Source organism: Pristis pectinata, chromosome 6 (genome assembly GCF_009764475.1).
Source record: "Pristis pectinata isolate sPriPec2 chromosome 6, sPriPec2.1.pri, whole genome shotgun sequence".
In the NCBI taxonomy this organism is placed as follows: Eukaryota; Metazoa; Chordata; class Chondrichthyes; order Rhinopristiformes; family Pristidae; genus Pristis; species Pristis pectinata.
Window position 1 is genome coordinate 13,442,598 of NC_067410.1, and position 22,154 is coordinate 13,464,751.

General features: G+C 42.2%; 1 protein-coding gene across 6 annotated transcripts in view; it reads right to left on the minus strand.

Moving 5' to 3' along the window:
* LOC127571321 (copine-9-like) overlaps window positions 1–22,154 on the minus strand; it is a 324,183-nt gene that overhangs the window by 17,370 nt on the left and 284,659 nt on the right. For all 6 annotated transcript variants that reach the window (XM_052017597.1, XM_052017598.1, XM_052017599.1 and 3 more), the window contains 6 exons: window positions 19,363–19,416; window positions 16,570–16,631; window positions 16,410–16,456; window positions 15,710–15,891; window positions 4,246–4,373; window positions 3,127–3,229 (listed from right to left, as the gene is read on the minus strand). In XM_052017597.1, the coding sequence (XP_051873557.1) occupies window positions 3,127–3,229; window positions 4,246–4,373; window positions 15,710–15,891; window positions 16,410–16,456; window positions 16,570–16,631; window positions 19,363–19,416 (576 nt within the window). The remainder of the gene's footprint in view (window positions 1–3,126; window positions 3,230–4,245; window positions 4,374–15,709; window positions 15,892–16,409; window positions 16,457–16,569; window positions 16,632–19,362; window positions 19,417–22,154) is intronic.

A 22,154-nucleotide genomic window follows, 5' to 3' on the forward strand; every position in this document is an offset into this window, starting at 1 on the left:
CATATAATCAGTCAACATATATTACAAAAATAAATAAAAACAGATACTATAATCCCTCCTCATAATTTAATCGTTAGAGCATTGGTTAATCTGCACACAATTTTCTTTGAATATACCCTTTTCTGAGATGTGTTGCCCAGCAGTGTACTTCAGAGGGTTGTCTGATCAGGGCTTGTCATACGTAGAGCAAAACTTCCTCTATTTTATGTATTAGTTCCTTGATTCAAAGACAAGCAAGCTATTAGCTTTTTTAAATATACTTCATCCCACATTTCTATGATGTAGCCCATAAACTGAAGTCTTTCCTTCTTCCTACTGCTCACTGTGTCTTGAGCAGGGGAATGGGTGGTGTGCAGAATATTGTGGTTTCTTTTCCTTGAGGCTTGGACCCATTCACTCAAGCAGAGAAGATGGGCCTTACACTCAGCATCTACAAAAAAAGGGGTTCTACCAAGATGTTCCCACTGAACAGCACTACCTTCCAACAGAATGACATGAACTTGGAAAATTTGGACTATTTCCCATATCTCAGGAGCTCCCTCTCAGCAAAGGTAAACATTGATAATGAAATTTGCCAATGTCATCGGAGCACCAAACTGGTTTTTGACCGACAGGTGAAAAGGATGTTTGAGGATGGGATTGTAAATGGGAATAGTGCAGATGAGTAATTGATGGTCAGCATGGACATGGGGGAGTAGCGGGCGAAGGGACCATTTCTGTGCTCTATGACTCTATGACCCTAAGATCAAGACTTCAAGCCTGACATAAAACACATGGTCAAGTGGGCAGCAGTGATCCCTGCCCTCCTGTATGTTCTGAGTCCTGGACTACATCTAACAGGCATCTCAAAGCACTGGAAAAATACCACCAATGCTGTCTCCATAAAATCCTCCAAATCCACTGGAAGGATAAGTGAACCAACATCAGTGATCTCTCACATACCAATCTCCCCAACACCGATGCCCCAATGAGGCTCAGTCAGCCCTGTTGGATAGACCACGTCATTCACATGCCTAACACCAGGCCCTGAAACATTCTATTCCAAGCTCTGTCATGGGAAGGGAACGGGAGGTCTACAAAGGGACAGATTCAAGGGTGTGCTGAAAGCCTTCTTGAAGCATACAACATCCTCATTTACTTTTGGGAATCACTGGCCCTCACCTGCTCAACGTGAAGAAGGAGCATTCAGGATGGTTTTGAACTCTTTTGAGTCCATGCATCAGTAACAGATGGAAGCCCAGGGTAAGTGGTGGAAAGAACACAACACATCACAAATGACACACTCACTTGCCCCACCACACAAATCCTGCTACCTATGGTAGAGTCTGTGGATCCCACACTGACTTCTCAAGTCACCACACAACCCATGCAACTGGAGTGGAAGTAAGATATCCTTGATCTTGAGGGATTGCCCAAGAAGGGGTAGAAGAATCAAGGGCATTCTTGACTTTGAATACTTGGTTGTTTAGTTGTTTACCATAGGCTTTATGATCTTACCTGTCTCTGTACAACTGCGGTATCCTAGATATGTTCTGGAGATTCTTTTGAATTAATAATATGTCTCTCTACTTCTAACTTCCTTTGATCATAGATGAAGCACTCCCTAACATCTGTCAGTGAGACTCCTGGACTGGGTCGTATTTTAGCACTATGACACACACCTTTTCCCTGTTTGCTTTCCCTTAAATAATTGAGGTAGTCAGATTAATACTTCAGTCTCCCAAATGGAAAGGCCAAAGTCTGGAATGGAACATCAAAACTGGATTCATGCTGAAAAACTCCAGTTAATAGTCCATTAGCCTGACTTTCCAATGCACACTTAAGCCTAAAGATTTGATGGAAATGTAGCCATTTTTCAGGTGTAAAGTATGTACTTTCACTTTTGATATGAGTAAGGCATGGTGTCCAAAAACATTTTATAGTCAATGAATTACTTTTGAACTGCACTCGGCAAACTTGACAGTCAAGTTGTACGCAGCTAGATTCTATAAACAACAAGACAAATGACTATACTATTTTAAGTAAGGCTAGCTGAGGGATGAGTGTTGATTTGGACACTGCCAGACCTTCATGCTTTCAATATTGCCAGGTGAGCTGCAAGCCTATTTAATTAGTTTCCCCCTCAACCAGACGAGTGCTGCCTTTCAAATGAGACAACAAATGACAATACTAAAGTTCTGTATCTTCTAAATCAGCCATGGGCGGCACAGAGACGCTGCAGATAGTACAGCTGTCTCATGGCTCCAAGGGCCCAGGTTCGGTCCTGAACTCTGGTGCTGTCTGTATGGAGTTGTAAATTGTAAATTGTCAAATTGTAATTGTCCCTTGTCTGGATGGCTGGTGGGAGGATCTGGGGAGTATTGGTCGGAATGCGTGACAGAATAGGTTACAGGGAGTAAAGTGGGGGTCATGGGATTGCTCTGAGAGTTGGCATTGATGCCCAGGATGGCAAGAAACTGCAGAGCGTTGTGGACACAGCTCAGTCCATCAAGAGAACCAGCCTCCTCTCCATGGACTCTGTCTACATTTCCTGCTGCCTCAGGAAAGCAGCCAGCATAATCAAAGACCCCTCCTACCTCGGTCATTCTCTCTTTTCCCCTCTCCCATTGGGCAGAAGATACAAAAGCTTGAAAACATGTACCACCAGGTTCAAGGACAGTTTCTACCCTGCTGTTATAAGACTCTTGAACAGACCTCTTGTACGATAAAGTTGAACTCTTGATTTCTCAATCTACCACGTTGTGACCCTTATACCTTATCGTCTACCTGCACTGCACTTTCTCTGCAACTGTAACACTATATTCTGCATTCTGTTAATGCTTTTCTCTTTGCACTACCTCGATGTACATATGTTTTGAAATGTTTTGCCTTGATGGCATGCAAAACAAAGTTTTTCATTGTATCTTGGTACATGTGACAATATTACACCAATTACCAATAACCAACTGGAATTTTTTAGGTGTCATAAGGAAACACAAAATAGCAGAGCAAGCCTGAGGGGCCGAGTGGCCTACTCCTGCTCCTAATTCATATATTCAAGTCACTAACCTATCTCCATCTGCAAAGCCTACTTAACCAGTTTGATCAAAGGATACTAAACTTAATTTCCCAGTCTTTGCCACTCACATTAACAATGGCTTCTTTAGTTTGTACCATGTCTGAGATCACCCCATCCGTGATAATCAACAACACAAAATACTGGGAGCCATCAGTCACTGGTGCCGCACACCTACAAAACAAACACATGTTGGTTAGTGCAGTGTTACTCACTATCTCTTTGTCAAGCAGCACAACCTGAATATTTCCTTCTGTGTGTTGTACATTCATGAGCTAGAAGTCAGAGTGGCCCTACAAAATTACGGGATTGCCATAGTAGTCACTCAGACATAGATTTAGGATTGTGTTTTGAACAGCAGTAGATAAGGGATTATCATTCACCAAAGCATAGACCAGTGGGTAAGTGGCGATTACACCACGGGCCACACATGCCTTGTCAGTCTGGAGAACCTTGGAGATGATGCTGCCTGCAGCATTGTTGGGACTGACCACTCCACTGAAAACTAGATGACTACTGAGTGATTAGGAAACATAGATGAACATTCCAGTGAGTGTGTAGACCAAGATGGACCCCTAAGCAAGCACAGAATATCTCTGCACCATTCTGATAACTAACATCATCACATGGAGGTAGAACTTCATGCTGTTAACTCACTTAGAACTAATTTAAGGATGGGAATGGCGTTCAATGCATTTCCATCACTATATCATTTGTTTAGTGTGGGCAACAGTGGGAAATATTTCCCTCTGTCAACAATGGCTTGAGATGCCTGTGGTCTGGGCAAGGGCTAGACTTTGTATTATTGTCATGGAAGAACCAATATTATTAGTTCCAGAAATTTGCTCTTCCTTCATTGTGTAAGGTTGATTTTTCCTTCTCATCAAGTGGCCAGTGTGACCAAAATACTCATGAAAGAAGGCACAACATCTGTACTTTCTTTCAGTTGTGTAACAGGATCCTTAAGCAAGTAATTTATAATGTACCAACATTGCAACATACTGATGTTTTTATCTGAATAATTGCTGACATTCATTTTGACTGTCTAAGTAGATAAGATTAAACCAATAAGAACTCTGGGAGCTTCAATAGGTGTTTAGGGATTTTCTGTGCTTTTCTGCCAGAAAAGATAAAGTAATTGATTTGAATGATATACACATGCCGGGCTTACTATGATCAGAGCAACTGACCTGGCGACCTGATTAATGACTGGAGCAAAGTTGGTTGGTCCATAAAGTTGCACTCTGCGCAGGCTCTGGTAATAGCCCTCCAACACTCCATCAATCCCGTTGCAGTTTGGGTTGTCTGGATCTGCATTCTAAAGGAAAGCACATTAGAACGGAAGCCAATCAAACAGTAACTGTAAGAATCCAAACTGAGATGGCCTGAATACTGAATGCCTGTTTATCAGTACAGGTGATCCTTGCATTATGGCCGTTTGGGTAACAGAAATTTGCAAATGACTACCCAAAATTTTGAGATGTGGAATAAAATTAGCTCTCATGGAACTTATGTGAGAAAGGAGTAAATAAGTAAACACAAAATTTATCTTTTTTCAACTCGTTACTTTATGCATGCACCAATGACACGGCCTTGCGTTATGGAAAATCGTGATATGGACCATCTTCTAGGAATGCAATCCTCCTCTCCCGTAATACAGGGGTCACCTGCATAGGGGGTCCGTGGGTTAGAGTGGACCTGACTTATGAAAATCTGAGCTTTATGCAAATTCTCCCAGACTCTGCTTTCAGGTAGAGTACAGGTCCTCCCCAGGTTACGACAGGGTTCTATTCCTGTGAACTGCTCGTAACCCGAACAGTTCGCAAGTCAGAAATGCAGCTGCAAATCAAGTACCCACATGGTAGAAGATGCCCACAGCCCCGCACCAGCCCATATATCCATCGTACCAGTCTCCCAAACCTTGTTTGCATGTACAGGCTGTACATAAGGCAGGTGTTCGTAAGCTGGGGAGGACCTATACTCGAACCTCCTCAGCAGGCAGCAGTGTAGAGATCACCCATAGAAAAAGCCAATGGCTTCTTTCCTTCAGATGAGATCAAAAGCTACAACCCCTGAGCCACCTTTCGTTAACACACACGTCCTTTTATTAAACTGCCGATAGCTTTCTTGCTGATGAGGAGATCAGCTCCCCCGTTACTCTACCTGGGCTATATTCAGACAAACATTCATCACAGGTCATTTGTTCTTTGTAAATGAGTCCCCAGGGGCTTTTGAAACTAAAGAATTCACATTACGATTTTGAGGGAAATTGTTCATTTCTGACTTATGGAAAACTCGGTTTATGGTGATTATGTAACCCGGGGACCCCCTGTACTGTGCGCTTGAGTCGAATATTGCAGGTGTTGAGTATATTTGAATCTAGAGGGAAACAACTTCAGATCTATGAAGTCACAAGAGACTGCAGATGCTGGAAACTGGAGCAACAAACAAGATGCTGGAAGAACTCAGAGGGTCAGGCAGAATCTATGGAAGGAAATGGACAGTCAACGTTTCAGGTTGAGACCCTTCATTTGGTATCGATCAGTTTCTGATCTATGCCTAGGTACCCCCGATTCATAAGCTGAGTATCAGAAAAACTCATGAAAGATACCGTCCAATTTTGCACCACTAATCCTGAGAGGCAGGATTTATGAACATTTGGAGAGGTATAATGTGATTAGGAATAGTCAGCATGGCTTTGTTAAGGGCAGGTCCTGCCTTACGAGCCTGATTGAATTTTTTGAGGATGTGACTAAGCACATCGATGAAGGGAGAGCTGTAAATGTAGTGTATATGGATTTTAGCAAGGCATTTGATAAGGTACCCCATGCGAGGCTTATGGAGAAGGTGAGGAGACACGGGATCCAAGGGGACATTGCAGTGAGGATCCAGAACTGGCTGGCCCACAGAAGACAAAGAGTGGTTGTTGAGGGGTCGTATTCTGATGGAGGTCGGTGACCACTGGTGTACCTCAGGGATCTGTACTGGGACCCTTACTATTTGTGATTTTTATAAATGACCTGGATGAGGAAGTGGAGGGGTGGGTAAGTAAGTTTGCGGATGACACCAAGGTTGGGGGTGTTGTGGATAGTTTGGAGGGCTGTCAGGGGTTACAGAGGGACATAGATAGGATGCAGAGTTGGGCTGAGAAGTGGCAGATGCAGTTCAACCCAGATAAGTGTGAAGTGGTTCATTTTGGTAGGTCAAATATGTTGGCGGAATATAGTCTTAATGGTAGGACTCTTGGCAGTGTAGAGGATCAGAGGGATCTTGGGGTCTGAGTCCATAGGACGCTCAAAGCAGCTGCGCAGGTTGACTCTGTGGTTAAGAAGGCATATGGAGTATTGTCCTTCATCAATCGGGGAATTGAATTTAGGAGCCGTGAGGTATTGCTGCAGCTATATAGGTCCCTGGTCAGACCCCACTTGGAGTACTGTGTTCAGTTCTGGTCGCCTCACTACAGGAAAGATGTGGAAGCCATAGAGAGGGTGCAGAGGAGATTTACAAGGATGCTGCCTGGGATGCGGAACATGCCTCATGAAAGCAGATTGAGGGAACTCGGCCTTTTCTCCTTGGAGAGACGGAGGATGAGGGGGGGACCTGATAAAGGTATATAAGATGATGAGAGGTATTGATAGGGTAGATAGTCAGAGGCTTTCCCCAGGGCTGAATTGATAGCCACAAGAGGACATAGGTTTAAGGTGCTGGGGAGTAGATACAGAGGAGATGTCAGGAGTAAGTTTTTTACTCAGAGAGTGGTAAGTGCGTGGAATGGGCTGCCGGAAATTGTGGTGGAGGCTGATACGTTAGGGTCTTTCAAGAGACTGTTAGGTCGGTATATGGAGCTGAGTAAAATAGAGGGCTATGGGTAAGCCTAGTAATTTCTAGGGTAGGGACATGTTCGGCACAGTTTTGTGGGCCGAAGGGCCTGAATTGTGCTGTAATTGTTCTATGTTCTATGTTCTAATTAAATGGAGGAGAATTGTGTAGGTTCCTTTGAAGGCATGGATTCCAACCCACCTAATCTTCCACTTCTGCCCCTTCAAATCAGATGGCTCTCAAACCGTACGCCAGGTCAGACCTGGCACAGGACCTAAGTATCAATTCCCCAGTGTAATGCCGGGGAATCCCAGCGAGACTGAGCTCCACCACTGGGTTCAGCAGACAGAACAAACAGATTTGGTCTTAAGGTCTCGACTTCCATGCGAGGTCCCAAGCGGACGGAAGTTCCAGACTTACTTCAGTTTAAATGGCTGAACCTCACAGTATCCATTCAGAACCATTAGCGGTAGTTCATAGATGGTCCTGCACAGTGGATGAGGGTTGAAGGTGACATTCTATACAAAATTCAGACTACTAGTCTGATGCTCGCCTACTAAGTATCTCTGGGGAGGAAGGCTCAGAACAATTACAACTCCAGTGCACAGTTGAAGAATAATGGTATAGTCAAGAATTTTTTCGACCATTCTGCATGAATTCTAATTCAAACATGACACTTCAATGTCTGCAGTATACCAATAATTCCAATTTACCAAAATCGCTGTTTTATCCCTAGGCAACCAAGTGATATTCTGATTTAAAAGGCTGTTTTTAATCTCAGAATGTGGTTTTAACTCTATCTGAGTAAAATAACTCTGTGTTTTAACAGAAAACAGTGTGGCACAATGTTTCAGTGTAACGAGTTTTAAAGTAAGTAAGTAGTATTATTATGAGAAACCCCTGGGTACAGGAGTTCATCCTTATCACATCGATTTCTATTTATGGTACTGAATTTCAGAGACAGAGTACAATATACATTTGCTCATTTTATGCATGAGAGTGAAATCGAATTTCTAGCCCAGAATATTTCGAAGTGATGTGATAGAATTATATTTCAGAATAGCTGACAGATGGCTTTCTTCCAGCATCCATTAATCATTCAAGTGAATACTTGAGAACAAGAATGCTTAACAATGAGAAAGAAGTTACATCTATCTAACCCGCAATAGGTGGTTACATTGGAGGTAACAGAATTATAACGATGTCACTGAGAGGTTTACATGCTACAAGATATATCGAAGTGCCTAGTACCATTCTTGGACAACAAAAGGTGGTCTCTTGTGATGGAAAGCAAAGTATGATGATGAGGAAATGGAGCCTGTCCTAAATCTACCTGATATTAAGACTGCATGCTGAAACGGATATGGTCCATTTGCCTAACACTGACTTGTCGGGTGTTAAGTGGGTAGCACTCTCAAGGCTGAAACACAGGGTTGTGGGTTCAAGTCCTGCTCCAGAGACGTCACCACAAGAATTTACACTTGAGTGCAGTCCTGCAGCCCAGCTGCTTACGAGGAGGTAAACGATCCCAGGGCAATCTTCTGAAGAAGAGCAAGGGAGGTTTCTTTGGTATCTTGGCCAATATTCAGTCCTCATTCAACATTAAAATACAGATCATTTGGTCATTATGATAGTGCTGCTTGAGGGAGCTTGCTGCAGGCAAATCGGCTGCCTGGTCTCCCAATATTACAATACTGAATACACTTCAAAAGTACATAACTGGCTGAGAGATGTTCTGGACCATCATGAGATGAAAAAGCCTAACAAAAAGACAGCTCTTTCTTTCCTGCATAAAATTCAAAATTGATACTGAAACTTTGAGCAAATTGACGTGAAAAATTGGACAGGGATCTAATGAAGGTGATATTCACGGTACGGTAGCGTAGCGGTTAGTGTAACGCTATTGCAGCACTAGCGATTGGGGTTCAATTCCCGCTGCTGTCTGTAAGGAGTTTGTACATTCTACCTGTGACTGCATGGGTTTCCTCCGGGTGCTCCGGTTTCCTCCCACATTCCAAAGACGTACGGGTTAGTAGGTTAACATGGGTGTAATTGGGTGGGGCGGGCTCGTTGGGCCGGAAGGGCCTGTTACCACACTGTTTATAATTTATAGTCTATAATTTAAGTTATAGTTTATAATTTAATTTATATTCAGAAAGAAGAGCATAAGAACATAAGAAAATAGGAGCAGGGGTAGACCCCTCAGACCATCAAGCCTGCCCCACCATTCACTATCTGCCCCAGGTCTCACCTTCTCTTCTGTGCCAATCCCCCATAGCTCTCAATTCTGTGATCTTTCGAGAAAGTATCTACTTCCTCTTTAAATACCCACAATGATCTAACCCTCTAGGGTAGAGAATTGCAGAGATTCACCACACTGCAAGAAGATCTCAGTTTTAAATGACCACCCCCCCAAATCTTGTCACTGATCTTGCAATCAAATGGCAGAGGAGAAGGAGGTTGATAGGGAAGGCACATATGGAATTTCAGAGTGTGGACCTAGGTTGGCTAATGGCACAAGGGAAAAAGGAGGGGGATCCACAGAAAATGTGGTTGGGGATATTCTAGGGCTCTCAAAGACTTCAGTGAAGTAGGGAGGGGGAGAGGGGTGGAGGAGGTCATGGATTACGTCAGACATAAGGGTGAAAATATTAAGTAGAAAGCAAAACAAACTGGAACCAATATAAAGTCAGGAATGATGGGAGAGCAAGAAGTGCTTTGGTATGGGATATGGGCAGCAAACTGAGAAGGGGGTATTGTTTGTCATGGGGGGCGGGGAAAATGATTTCCATCTTCCAAGGTTTAGCCAGAGACAAACTGTACCATAAGACTCATAAGTGAATGCTATAGCTGCCGAGCAGAATTCATTTAGCAATTAACTATCCCTCACAATGGACGGAACCAAAGATACTTCCTGAGCCTTGTTCAGCATAACTGGACCCCTGAAGGTATGCCAAAGGGAACTCAAATGTCATGCTGACTGTAGATAGTTGTTCCATTGGCCTGTACATCAAAGGATTATAGCCAATTAAGGGTGCTGCCATTCCTGGAAGATCATGTACGCACAAGCACAACTGTAGGATGGTTGAGCCTTATGTTCTGTGTCAGATACTTTTGGAATAACTTAGAACAAATTAGACTTGGTTGCTTCCACAATTGGAAGTTCAGGATCCCATGGCACTATTTTGAAGAATTCTCACTGGTGTCCTGGATACGATTTATGGAAATATAGACAGAAGGAGCAGGAATAGGCCATTTAGTCCCCCGAGTCTGTTCTGCCAGTCAATGTGATTATAGCTGATTGTTCATATTCAGTACTCTTGTTCTGCTTTTTCTCCATTTCTCTTTAGCCATTAGTACCATGTCTAAATCCATTTTGAATATATTTCACTCTTTGACCTCAACTGCTTTCAGTGGTAGAGAATTCCACAGGTTCCTCACTACATTTGGGGTGGGTTTGTATTGGTCGATATAACATCGTGGGCCAAAAGGCCCGGACTGTGCTGTACTGTTCTATGTTCGAAATGGGTGAAGACATTTTCACACATCCTAAATGGTTTGCCATGTATCTATCGGCTGTGATCCTGGTTCTGGATTTCCTCACCATTGGGAACATCTTTCCTGCACTTAGCCTGCCCAGTCCCAACAAGATTTTGTAAGTTTGAATGAGATCTGTTCTTATTCTTCTACATTCTCGCAAAGATAAGCTCAGTTGTCCCAATCTTTCTTTACCTTCCATCCCAGGAATCACTCCAGTGAAACATTGTGGTGTTCCCTCCGAAGTAAGAAAATACTATTTACCTTTTTAACCACCTGCTGCACTTGTGCGTAATTTATAATAATTTTATGTCTTTGCACTGTACTGCTGCCACAAGACAACAAAGTTCATGTCACATAAGTCAGTGATGGTAAATCTGATTCTGATTCTCATTCATTGACTGGTGTACAAAGATTTGTTGCATCTTCCCCATTCCTTAACTCTTGCCATTCGAATAAAAATCTGCCTTCCTCCTTCTAACACCAAAGTGGATAACCTCACATTTATCCACATTATGCTGGATTCTCCAAGCATTTGCTCATTCACTCAACTTGTCCAAATCATTCTGCAGGCTCTCTGCATTCTCCTCACAGCTCACTCTACTTCCCAGCTTTGTGTCATTCACACCTCTGTTGATATTACGTTAAATTCTCTCATCTAAATCATTAATATGTGCTGCAGATAGCTGGATTCCAAGTATCACTGCCTGTCACTCAGAAAAGGACTGGTTTGTTCCGACACTTTGCCTCTTGTCTGTCAACCAGCTCTCTAGACATGACAGTATATTATTCCCAATCCCTCTCCATCAACATCACTAAAACAGATTACGTGGTCATTATCACTTTGCTGATTGTGGGAACTTATGCTGCTGCATTTCCTACATTACAGCACTTCAAACGTACTTCATTGACTGTAAAGCACTTTGGTACCAGCTGAAGGGGACATAAGAGGCGGTTTATAAATGTAAGTCTCTTTTATATTAACCAGCTGCAGCAATGTTAATAGCATCGACACACTGAACACCTGCAAACACTGGCAATTTATATTTTGTTCAGCCAAGTTCTCAAAGGCATCATTCAAAAGAATAAGACCAATAAGTCTGCATTCAGATGATATAACCATATTAATCTCCCTTTTGACAGAAACAAAAACTCAGACATACATTGATTGGCTTTGGCTTACAAGAGCAACATGCACACAGCTGAAACAACCATCGAGAGAGTAGTGTTGATCCTTTGCAGACAGCAGTTAATAAAGCTAATTAGTAAACTAACACTGCTTCCAAGGTTTGGATTCTTTCCTGCAGGGGAGCTCCAACCCTACTTCAGCATTGCTGATCCTACAGGAATGTTCTGGAGACAAAGAAGTTAATGACCGATCTCCTGGTCATTGTGTGCATAACTCACGAGGAAAGTCATGGAGGTGCTACAATAATTTGCATTTTTTTGCATATGATTGTTCATTATTTTTCAAATGGATAATAACAGTTATTTGATTGACAGTCAAGAATCATCCAATTGGGATCTTTCTCCCTGAAAGACATGGACTGACAGTTGCAAATGTAATGGGTTATCAGTAATGGGAGCAAGGGAGATAAAGTCCTTGGAGCATGCAACTCCTGGGGATCTATCCATACAGGGTTGGTAACCTCACTGGCAAATGGAATGACAGACTATCATAAGGACAGGGGCATAGATGGGGTGGATGCACACCGTCTTTTACTGAGGCTTGGGAAATCAAGAACTGGATGGCATGGGCTTAGGGTGAGAGTAGAGAGATTTAATAGGGACCCAAGAGGCAACTTTTTCACCCAGAAGGTGGTCCGTATATGGAATAAGCTGCCAGAGGAAGCGGTTGAGGCAGGTACATTGACAACATTTAAAAGACACCTGGACAGGTACATGAATAGGAAGGGTTTCGAGGGATATGGGCCAAATGCAGGCAAATGGGATTAGCTTAGATGGACATCTTGGTTGGCACGGACTGGTTGGGTGCCTGTTTCCTTGCTGTTTTACTCTATGCCTCTAAGGATGTTGTTCCTGACTGTACTTTTACACTGTCAGGGTTGCTTATGTTTATGGAAGCTGGGAAGTTGGCATACTGTGAGCGTGGAGTTAATTTTGTGCGAGAACTCAGAGGCTAGCTTCAGCTTGGATGTGGGGCTCTGGTACAGTTGCATTATTATTACATTAAGCAAAGGCACCTGATCATGTGAGCCAGTCCAATTCGTGGAAAAGCAAATTGAGAGGAGGGAGTTGCAAGATTGGTGAGGAAAATAGGGATAGACAAAGTTCCACATCCAGTCATTTACTCAAGTCATAGGAGGGTTGAACTTAATTAGGTCTGGTCATTCAGGAAAGTGTAGAACTTCATTTCTCTGGATCAGCAGCCATTTGTGTTGCATTGAAGTTACTCTACTAAGATAAGCAAACAAGGCTGGCAGACTTCTGATCATTTCATTTATAATTCATGTATTCCAATTTTCTTTTCCCTGTGAGGAGCCAAATCATAATCTTTTATTACAATTCTGCACGTTACGCTTCTGATGGGGGAAATATGATTAATTTAACAGATAACCAAACAAAATTAATTCTGTTCATGAATGCATTGGAAAAAATTAACTTAGCAGCAGAAGTTCATGATTGTTTTTTATCACCTTGATTATAACACATTGATAAACCCATGTTATTGCTTATTCGGTCATGGGGAACATTAACTGTAATTATTTCAAATTATTGTATCTCAAAGATTGTTCAGTGACATTTGTAAGATAAATCAAACTGCAACGAGGATTTATAATTTAATTGCCTTCTTTCATTCCATCTGTTAGTGTATGATACACCAGAGAGGAATTAATCCAATTTTCATTTTAATCATTGTCACTTACACAAACTTACAACTTAAAAAGAGACACAGACACACTTTCAAACAAGGTGGTTCTCAGTATCTTTACTCTGGGTGACATTCAATGTCTTGCTCTCACTTACTCATTCTAAGCTACCTTGCACCTAGTAACTCACATCTGGCTAAATCTCAGCCTCACTCCTAACACTAGGTTAAGTCTCAGTTGTCCATATTTGGCTAGATCTCAGTCCTCTTTTTTCTGCCCAGCTGGTTAACTCTGCCTCTTGCATTTGGCTATCTCTCACTTCTCTGTGCCAGAAAATCTGGTTCACTTTCACTTGCATATCAGAGGTTGATTCTCAGTCTCATGCTGTCACATGCAAAGTGCAACCTCCACACTCTCACATGCTGCTTCTAATGATGGGAGGATTAAGGCTTTCAGCTTTTATCTAACACTGAAAATTGGTTAGCTATTAAAAACTAATACTTAATTCCATACCATGTGCTGTCTCTGCATGTGTAAGAGTTGACTCCCTGCAAACAACAATGATGCAAACAGATAGGCTGACCATGGCTATCTACTCAGTTTAAATCCATTGCAGTCCTGAACTGGTTGGTGCAGCAGTGTTGAAGATTCCTTTCCTTCATGACATTCAACTTGACCAACTTTAATCAGAGCTTTTGTCCACCTGAATTTCTTTATTGACTATTTAAGGTCATTGCACACACAAATGGTGACCAACCTTGAATTTTACCCCTCCTGTGTCAGAGATATTGGATACAGATCTGTAATAACCCTAGAATCACAGTCATTAACTGCGTCTTTAGTGGTAGTCTAATCAAAAGCACCCACTCCCAATACTATTATAACCAACTCAAGAGATACTCTGGCACTGACCTTTGCATGCCATTCAGTTTCAGTTCAACCATTCCCCTTCCCTACCTCCTCCGAGCCTCAGGAGAGTAGAAATGGGAATATGAATACAAAAATGGGCAAAGCGAGGTCTGTTGGAGCGAGGTCTTGGACCTCATTTGCAACTGAATTCTGATGGACAATGACCAAAACAATTGTCTACACCTTTCAGGGTCCACGAGAATTTCTGGGCCCATTGTCTGCATGTCAGGAATGAAGCTTGGAAAAAGGGAAACCACTTCAGTTCAAATACACAGCCGATAAGGTATCGGCTTTGGAGTGGAAGCACGTTTACATGGAGGGCATTTCAACACAGGATGAGTTAGATAACCATGGTGCTTTAAGAGTGCTTTAGCAATGGTGATATAATGGTAGATGGCAGGATATTTGTGATTTACTCCATCAGCACATTATAACACCAAGAAATCATTTACATAGATAATTATGTATGAGACTGTTATGGCTGCAACTTAGTAGAATAAACAGTGACCTGGTGATCCTGCATTCCCCTGTGAGCTACCCGAATCAAATGTGATCCAGTTAAATTAGAGCAGAAATGAGCCGTGTTTCTAACTATTTGATCACTACAGGAAGAGGTTAAAGGATTCTGTTGTTGTGCCAAAGGGTAGCAATTTTGATAACCATGAATTTATAGCTCACAAAGGGAAGATTTTCTATGTTGCATGTAACTAAATCTGTACGAGTAGTCAATGATTTTGTTATAGAGTGCACATAATAGCAAATCATTCCCGTAGGCCTTCGTTAATTCTCACTAGATATATTTTGAAAGCAGGTTTGCAAAAGTCAATGAATTAAGCCTCAAGTTCTGTGTTAAGCCCAAGGTTATCCTTGAAAAATATGTCTTTTCTTTCAGCCGGAACACAATAATCTCCCAGCTCCTGCTGCTCTTTTTGGTGAATAGTGGATCTGCAGCAGCTCAGCAACAGGATTAGTGGTGCAGATCGTGTCCAAGTTTGGGTCATTGCATTCTAAAATGGTTGCTGGGGTTAAATGGCTGTAAACAAGAGGGTGAGGAAATGCTCCTTGAAATAAGGTGTAACTGCAAGGTTCTGCATTATTTTACCTCTGCAACCTGGTCTGGTTTTGGATGTGAAAATTAACAGGATAACTTTAGTCTGCCTCGCAGGGGTGTATGGGGGATGGGCCACAGCATCTGGAGATGTCCATGGGCTTTACATTCCACTGGCTTCAAGGAAAATCAGATCAGACAAGTTAAAATCAGAAGTGCACACAACCTTGTCATTTTCCTGATGGACAGATTAACAAAGCTGCCCTGTCATATTAAGACAAAATAAAAGGGTCTTCCACCAAATGAAGCAGTAAAACACTACATCTCTTTCACTTGGTGGTGAAAAGTAATACCATTGAAGTTTACAAGACACAAGAGACTGCAGATGCTGGAATCTGGAGCAACAAACATCATTGAAGATTACTTGAGCATTCAGAGCATTTGTGCCAAAGTATCTTTAGACTGCATGTAGTTTCCCCACTGTTGCTGTCCAGTGCAATATTCACCTACCAAAGGAAACTCATGGGATACTTTCCCATCCGGTGGTAGTTTAGCTCCGAATCCTAATGCTGGAAAGAGTTTGTCGCTGTCGTAGTCCTGAATGATTTCTCCAACCGCTTTCAATGCCATGGCATATGCGTTCATCTGATAGGGGTTCATGTAGTGAAGGGAGGTGGGCTGTGAAGGGTTGCCTGCAGGAGGAAAGAACCATTTATCTAAAGGAACCGTGCAAAATAACCCAATCCAGGCAAAGATATTGTGGAAATATACAACACGAGTAAGTATGCTCAGAAAATGGTTCCAGAGAGAGGTGACATTTTGCAAGCAGCAGGCCTTTTATTTTCACATTCTGAACTTTATTATTGTTTAACATGATGTAAGTTTTAGCTTATCTCAAATAAGAAAATTAACAAATAAATATACAAATATTATAACTTCAAGAAATAATTAGTAAAATAAAGTAAACAAAAATAACTTCCCTTTTCCTGCCAATCTCCAGGTTGGGAATTCCTATTCAGGTGAGTAGGGATTCTGACCCCCATGGGACATATGGCTGGTTAAGGATGCAGAGGCAGATTCTCCAGCCTAATGCCTTGGAAGCAGCTGAATTCCAGTAGTTCCCTTTGGAATACTGGCCACAACTGGCACAATTTAGCCCAAGCATTACACCAATAAAGCACTTAAGGGTCGATTGCCTGTCCAAACTTACCATTCGATGCAGTAAAGTCTATTGCCACGGTGAAATTTAGCTGGGTTCTGGAAGAGAGCCAGTAACAGGTATGTTCAATAGTTCTGGTGACTGTAGTAGTAACCAACATTCAAACCACAGAATTTAACAGGCAGAATATCAAAATATGATTGATTCATACCCGCCTTTAATGTAATCCACAAATGTGAAATCAGATTCCACCTTGAAGGAGAGGAGAGTCACCTAGTGAGAATAAACAGAAACAATCAGTGTGAGCACCTCTGATTGTAATACAGGGTGAGCATTATATAAAGCTATGAAGACCTCAGCAAATTTTAAGGGACTATTCATGAGGTGCTGATGATTTTCACATCCCAGAAATGCAAATAAAAAGTTGGAAATTTCAGGAATTTTCATGCACTCATTTAACAGCAAGTTCAATCTCCTGAAATTTACGTCGTGCTGTTTTACACCAAGAGAAACATCATACCAGATACAACACACTGTATTAATAAAATTACTAAACTGAGCAAGGCTACAGGGAGTGAAAAATCAGGTACACGTGTGATACCATTTTGGTTAACTATGTCTCCAGATCTCTGAAACTTTTATTCATGAGCACTAATCATCTTGTTCAGCACTTCCTGATAATACAGAACCATGGGTGATATCTAGGATGGATCAAGCAATTTCTAGCTTTTACCACAAATGCCCCAAATGTCACATTTTGATCAACTGGGAGATGATACTGAGTGGAAAGTTAGAAGTTAGGATTCCCAAATATCCCAACTGCAGGAATTCTTTTAACATTTTTCTGCAAGTTTTCTGCCCAACAACCATTCTGATTTACATACTGGCTGTCTGTCAGGTAGCAGAGCCTACTGCTTGAGATAATTCTCTGCCTGTGTGCAACAAGACCTGGGTAACATTCTGCCTTAGGTTGGGATGTGTCAAGATACATCTGCACCACCTAAACACCAGGCAATGACCATCTCCAACAGGACACCGACGAAACGACACCCCCCTCACCCAATCTGACAAAGCTGAATACCCACTATTAACATCTGGAGTGTAACCACTGACCAGATATGGACAGCTTCTAAACACGATGGTTCTTTGAACCTGTTCATTAGTTTTTGCTCATTTTCTAGTTTTGTAATTTTAACTTCACATGTGAAGTATAATCTGAGCTATCGTTTTTGTTGTCATAGTTCCCAAGATCTTTCAGTAAACTTTCAAAGCAGAGTTAATCTTATCTTACATTCAGCAGAGGCTCCTTTATAATGCAATAGCTGGGAAGAGAGCTTAAATTTTTGTGTTAGAATAAGCAATCATTAGGATTTGTGTTGAGTGCCAATAATAGTTGGTGAAAATATAACAGCTTCCAACTCCCAGGCTAGTTGAAAGCAGTCAGTTTGACTTGACCATGCAAAATTCAGCTCTGCAAACATGTTTCTGCAAATCAGATTTCCATCTACTGCTTTCTCCAGCTGTTGCTTTTGCTATGGGTAATGATTTATGTTCACAGTAAAAGAGTACAAACCAGCTTTGAGGGAGCAATACAAGCTGGAAATTACCATTGATTATAGAAGCACCCGAATGCCTAATGAGTTTGTTTGGCATTTCCCTGTCAGTTGTTAATCTGTTCTTTTGAACTTCACTTTATATAGCTCTATTTTCATATTTTAAATACCTGTAAGTGTGAGGGCAAAGTTCTTTTTGGGTTGAAAGATAGAATAAAACTGTTCAAAAATACAGAAAATAAAGCCAGCATTTTCTTGGGGCCCAAAGATTTACTGAGAAAGGAAATCTCATGAACTCAGCCGTCATCTCCCATTCATTAATTTCTGAATATCCCACTACTGCTAATGTGGCTTTGTCGATCTTATGTAGATGATTCAGTGTCCCTGCAGCACAACACCTTGAAATCAGTTCATCAAATTGTGTTTGCATAGATTCACAAGATGCGAAGACATAGGCCATTCAGCCCAACTGGTTATTGCCAGCCTTTATACATCATATCTGTCTCTGCTCATTCCAATTACCTCTGCTAGCCCTGCATCCTTCCATTCCCTTTACGCTCATGGTGGTTCTGAGCCAAGATGAGTATACAATGGTAGAGAGATATGAAGCGATTTAAATACAAGGAGGTCAATTTCAAATTTAAAGTGACTTTGGAGAGATGAGCTTAACAAAGGTTGGAAGGCTGAACACTGGAATATCAGGAAGGCTGTGGCAGCTCAGACATTGATTTAATTCAGAACACAGGTTGATGGACATTAATGGGGATCAAAGGCTATGAGGATTGTGTAGTGAAATGGCACCAAGGTAGAAAATCAGCAAAGATATCGATGAATGGTAGTGTATGTTTTAAGGGTTAAGTGGCCAGCTCCTTCTCTGAGTTCTTATGGAGGTGTGTGTGGGGGGGGAGGGGGGGGTCTAACCCGATGGCTTCAGTTTTGTTGGTACTAGACGTATCATGGATCACCCAGGAATGGATTTCAGACAAGCTGTTTAACAGCACAAAAGTGTGTTCAAGACAGCCAGTGCTGAGAGGAAGCTGGATGGAACCAATATACACACAGCAGTTCAAGCCACAACAGTGGATAACGTTGCGAAAATATGCAAGAAAATGATAGATCCTTGGGTTCCCAGGAAGCACCAGTTGGGTCGTGGGAGGAGAAGCACTTATGAGGATACTTTGGGTGTACTTAGTGAGGTAAGGGCGGAACAGTGGCTGTCTGAACGAGACGAGAGGAAATGTATTTGAGGATGAACTTGGCCACTTCAAATGTTACATTGAAGTTAAGCAAAGCGTGGAGGATTACGCTATTATAAGCCATTTTTCAGTGTCCACCCATTGTCTAGTTTAAACAATATCAACCCAAGAGTGCTGAAGTTTTAAGGTACTTCACTATTGTGCTGCCTCAACTTCCGATCAATCTGCTCCAGCAGCCTGTGTGTGATTACTCACCGTCCCAGAGTTGACATACTTCTTCTTTTTCCCTCTTTTCTTTGGATTTAAGACCTAGCGGAAGCAACAAGGTGTTATTCAGGCTGAGGCAATGATAGAAAGATGTAGGGTGCTGACATATGTTGTAATTATGATACATTTCTATAAATCAGAACGATATATGTTTAAAAAAACAAAACAAGGATGTAAATTTAAGCCAATTAGAAATGCAGGTTGGTGTCTGATCAAGCACTCCAGTGAGAAACTGTTCTTGTTATAAATGCTGTTCAGGAAACGGTAGTCTCCTGTTTCTGATTTCCTATCATTTTAGTGATTGTAACCCTATCATTTTCTATCCAATGATCTCTATGAACACCATTCCTCAAAGATTTTGGTGTCAATTAACAACACCAATCTGTCTCAGGAACAGAAAACCTCAATGTTATGGGGTCAACGAGATTTGAAATCAATGCTGGCGGTCCTGATGCAGGGTTTTCAACCCAAAATATCAAAAATTCCTTTCACCCACAGATGCTGCTCGACCCGCTGATTTCCTCCAGCAGATTGGTTGTTGCTTGAAACTAGTGTTAATTTTTGCAGATTACAGCGTAATCACCAATCCTCAGCTGAGCCGGTGTACAAATAGAGGAGCCCTTCATTTTATTTTGAAATACAGTCAATAGGTAGGTCAGAAAATCCTAATATTCTAACTCTGTTTCTGCTTCATAAATTTGCTAAGGTCATCTTAAAGTGAGCAGCACTCAAACTCATTAGCATTTGATCAGATTTTGCTAAGTAGTCTGCAGTTAGTACTGGCTCATGTGGATTCAGTAATGTGAAGGCTCATGGTTGGGTAATCGAATAATTTGTGATTGTACCCCTTCAGGACTATGTTCTTGCTGCTGTTATTTGACCGAACTGCATAGGCAATCACAAAGCTGGAGTGGGTTCAAACAACCAATGGATTCTTCAGGACTGGCTGGCCAAGACTCAACAGTATTTTTCCCAGAAATGTACCTCTTCCTACACTGAAGAGCCTTTCAAAGAATTTACCACTTCTTTTTTTACAAATTAATGTCAAATTATACCCAATTTGGGAATGTGGGTTTCCATTCAATAGGAACCGTCCTGTGATTCTCCAAACCCTTTCCATAGCCATCTGAGAGAGGAAGTTCTGCTTTTTCCCATTATTGAGCGATCCAATACCAGAGGGCATGCATTTAAGGTGAGGTGGGGTAGTTTCAGAAGAGACGTGAGGGGTAAGTTCTTTTACTCAGAGAGTGGTGGATGCCTGGAATGCGTTGCCTGATAGGGTGGTGGAGGCAAACTCATTGGGGGCTTTTAAGAGGGGCTTGGATGGGCACATGAATGAGAGGAAGATTCAGGGATATGGGCATTCTGTAGGTAGGAGGAATTAGCTATGTAGGCACAACATTGTGGGCCGAAGGGCCTGTTCTCTGCTATACTGTTCTATGTTCTATCAGAACTGAGAGCAGAGAGGCGAGATGGCCACAAATCACCTCTGACTCCTTTCTCGCCACTCCCCTTTATACCAGCCATCTCGTCTCTTCACTCTCAGTCCTGATGCAGGGTTTTGACCTGAAACGTCGCCATTTCCTTTCCTCCCACAAGTGCAGCTCGACCCGCTTAGTTCCTCCAGCAGATTGTTTGTTGCTTCAGATTCCAGCGTCTGCAATCTCTTGTATCTCCTCAGAGAGGAAGCTACTTTCTTCTTAGCTTGGCGACCCATCTTCAATTCTGGCCACTGTCTGTAAGGAGTTTGTATGTTCTCTCCATCTCTCCATGGGTTTCCTCCGGGTGCTCCAGTTTCCTCCCACATTCCAAAGACGTACGGGTTAGGAAGTTGTGGGCATGCTATGTTGGTGCCGGAAGTGTGGCGACACTTGCGGGCTGCCCCCAGAACATTCCACGCAAAAGATGCATTCCACTGTGTGTTTTGACGTACATGTGACTATAAAGATATCTTATCTTAGTGTGGGTAGGCTTGAAACTAGGGACAAACAGGCAGGTTGCTAACTCCTTTGGAATACGATTGATTTTACACAATTTCTGTGCCCTTTAACCTCCTGCATCTAAGCAATCCATTTCCTGGCAACTATATTAAAGCTCCTTATACACGGTTATAACTGAATGACATTGTAACCACAGAAATTTTAAATCGGTCAACCTGTACCTGATTCAACAGCCAGGGCAATGACACCCATCAAGGAGTTCAAGCACTTGACTGTCCACTCATAAAAGAAAGCAAATGCTGCAAGTCGTCAATTCTAACATTTGTGTCCTTTCTCATACCAATTCTTGTTCAAATATCACCCCTTTTCTTAGAGTCCTGAGGAGATACAGCATGGAAATAGGCCAAGAAAGCTCACCAGCACCTCTACTTCCTCAGGAGGCTAAAGAGATTTGGCATGTCCCCTTTGACACTGACCAACTTTTATTGATGCACCATAGAAAGCATCCTATCTGGATGTATCACGGCTTGGTATGGCAACTGCTCTGCCCAGGACCTCAAGAAGCTGCAGAGAGTCGTGGACACTGCCCAGCACATCACAGAAACTAGACTCCCCTCCATGGACTGGCTATACCTCTCGCTGCCTTGGTGAAGCAGCCAACATAATCAAAGACCCCACCCACCCAGGTCATTCTCTCTTCTCCCCTCTCCCATCAGGAAGAAGATACAGGAGTTTGAGGGCACGTACCACCAGGCTCAAGGACAGCTTCTATCCCACTGTGATAAGACAATTGAATGGTTCCCTTATATAGTGAGATGGACTCTTGACCTCACAATCTAT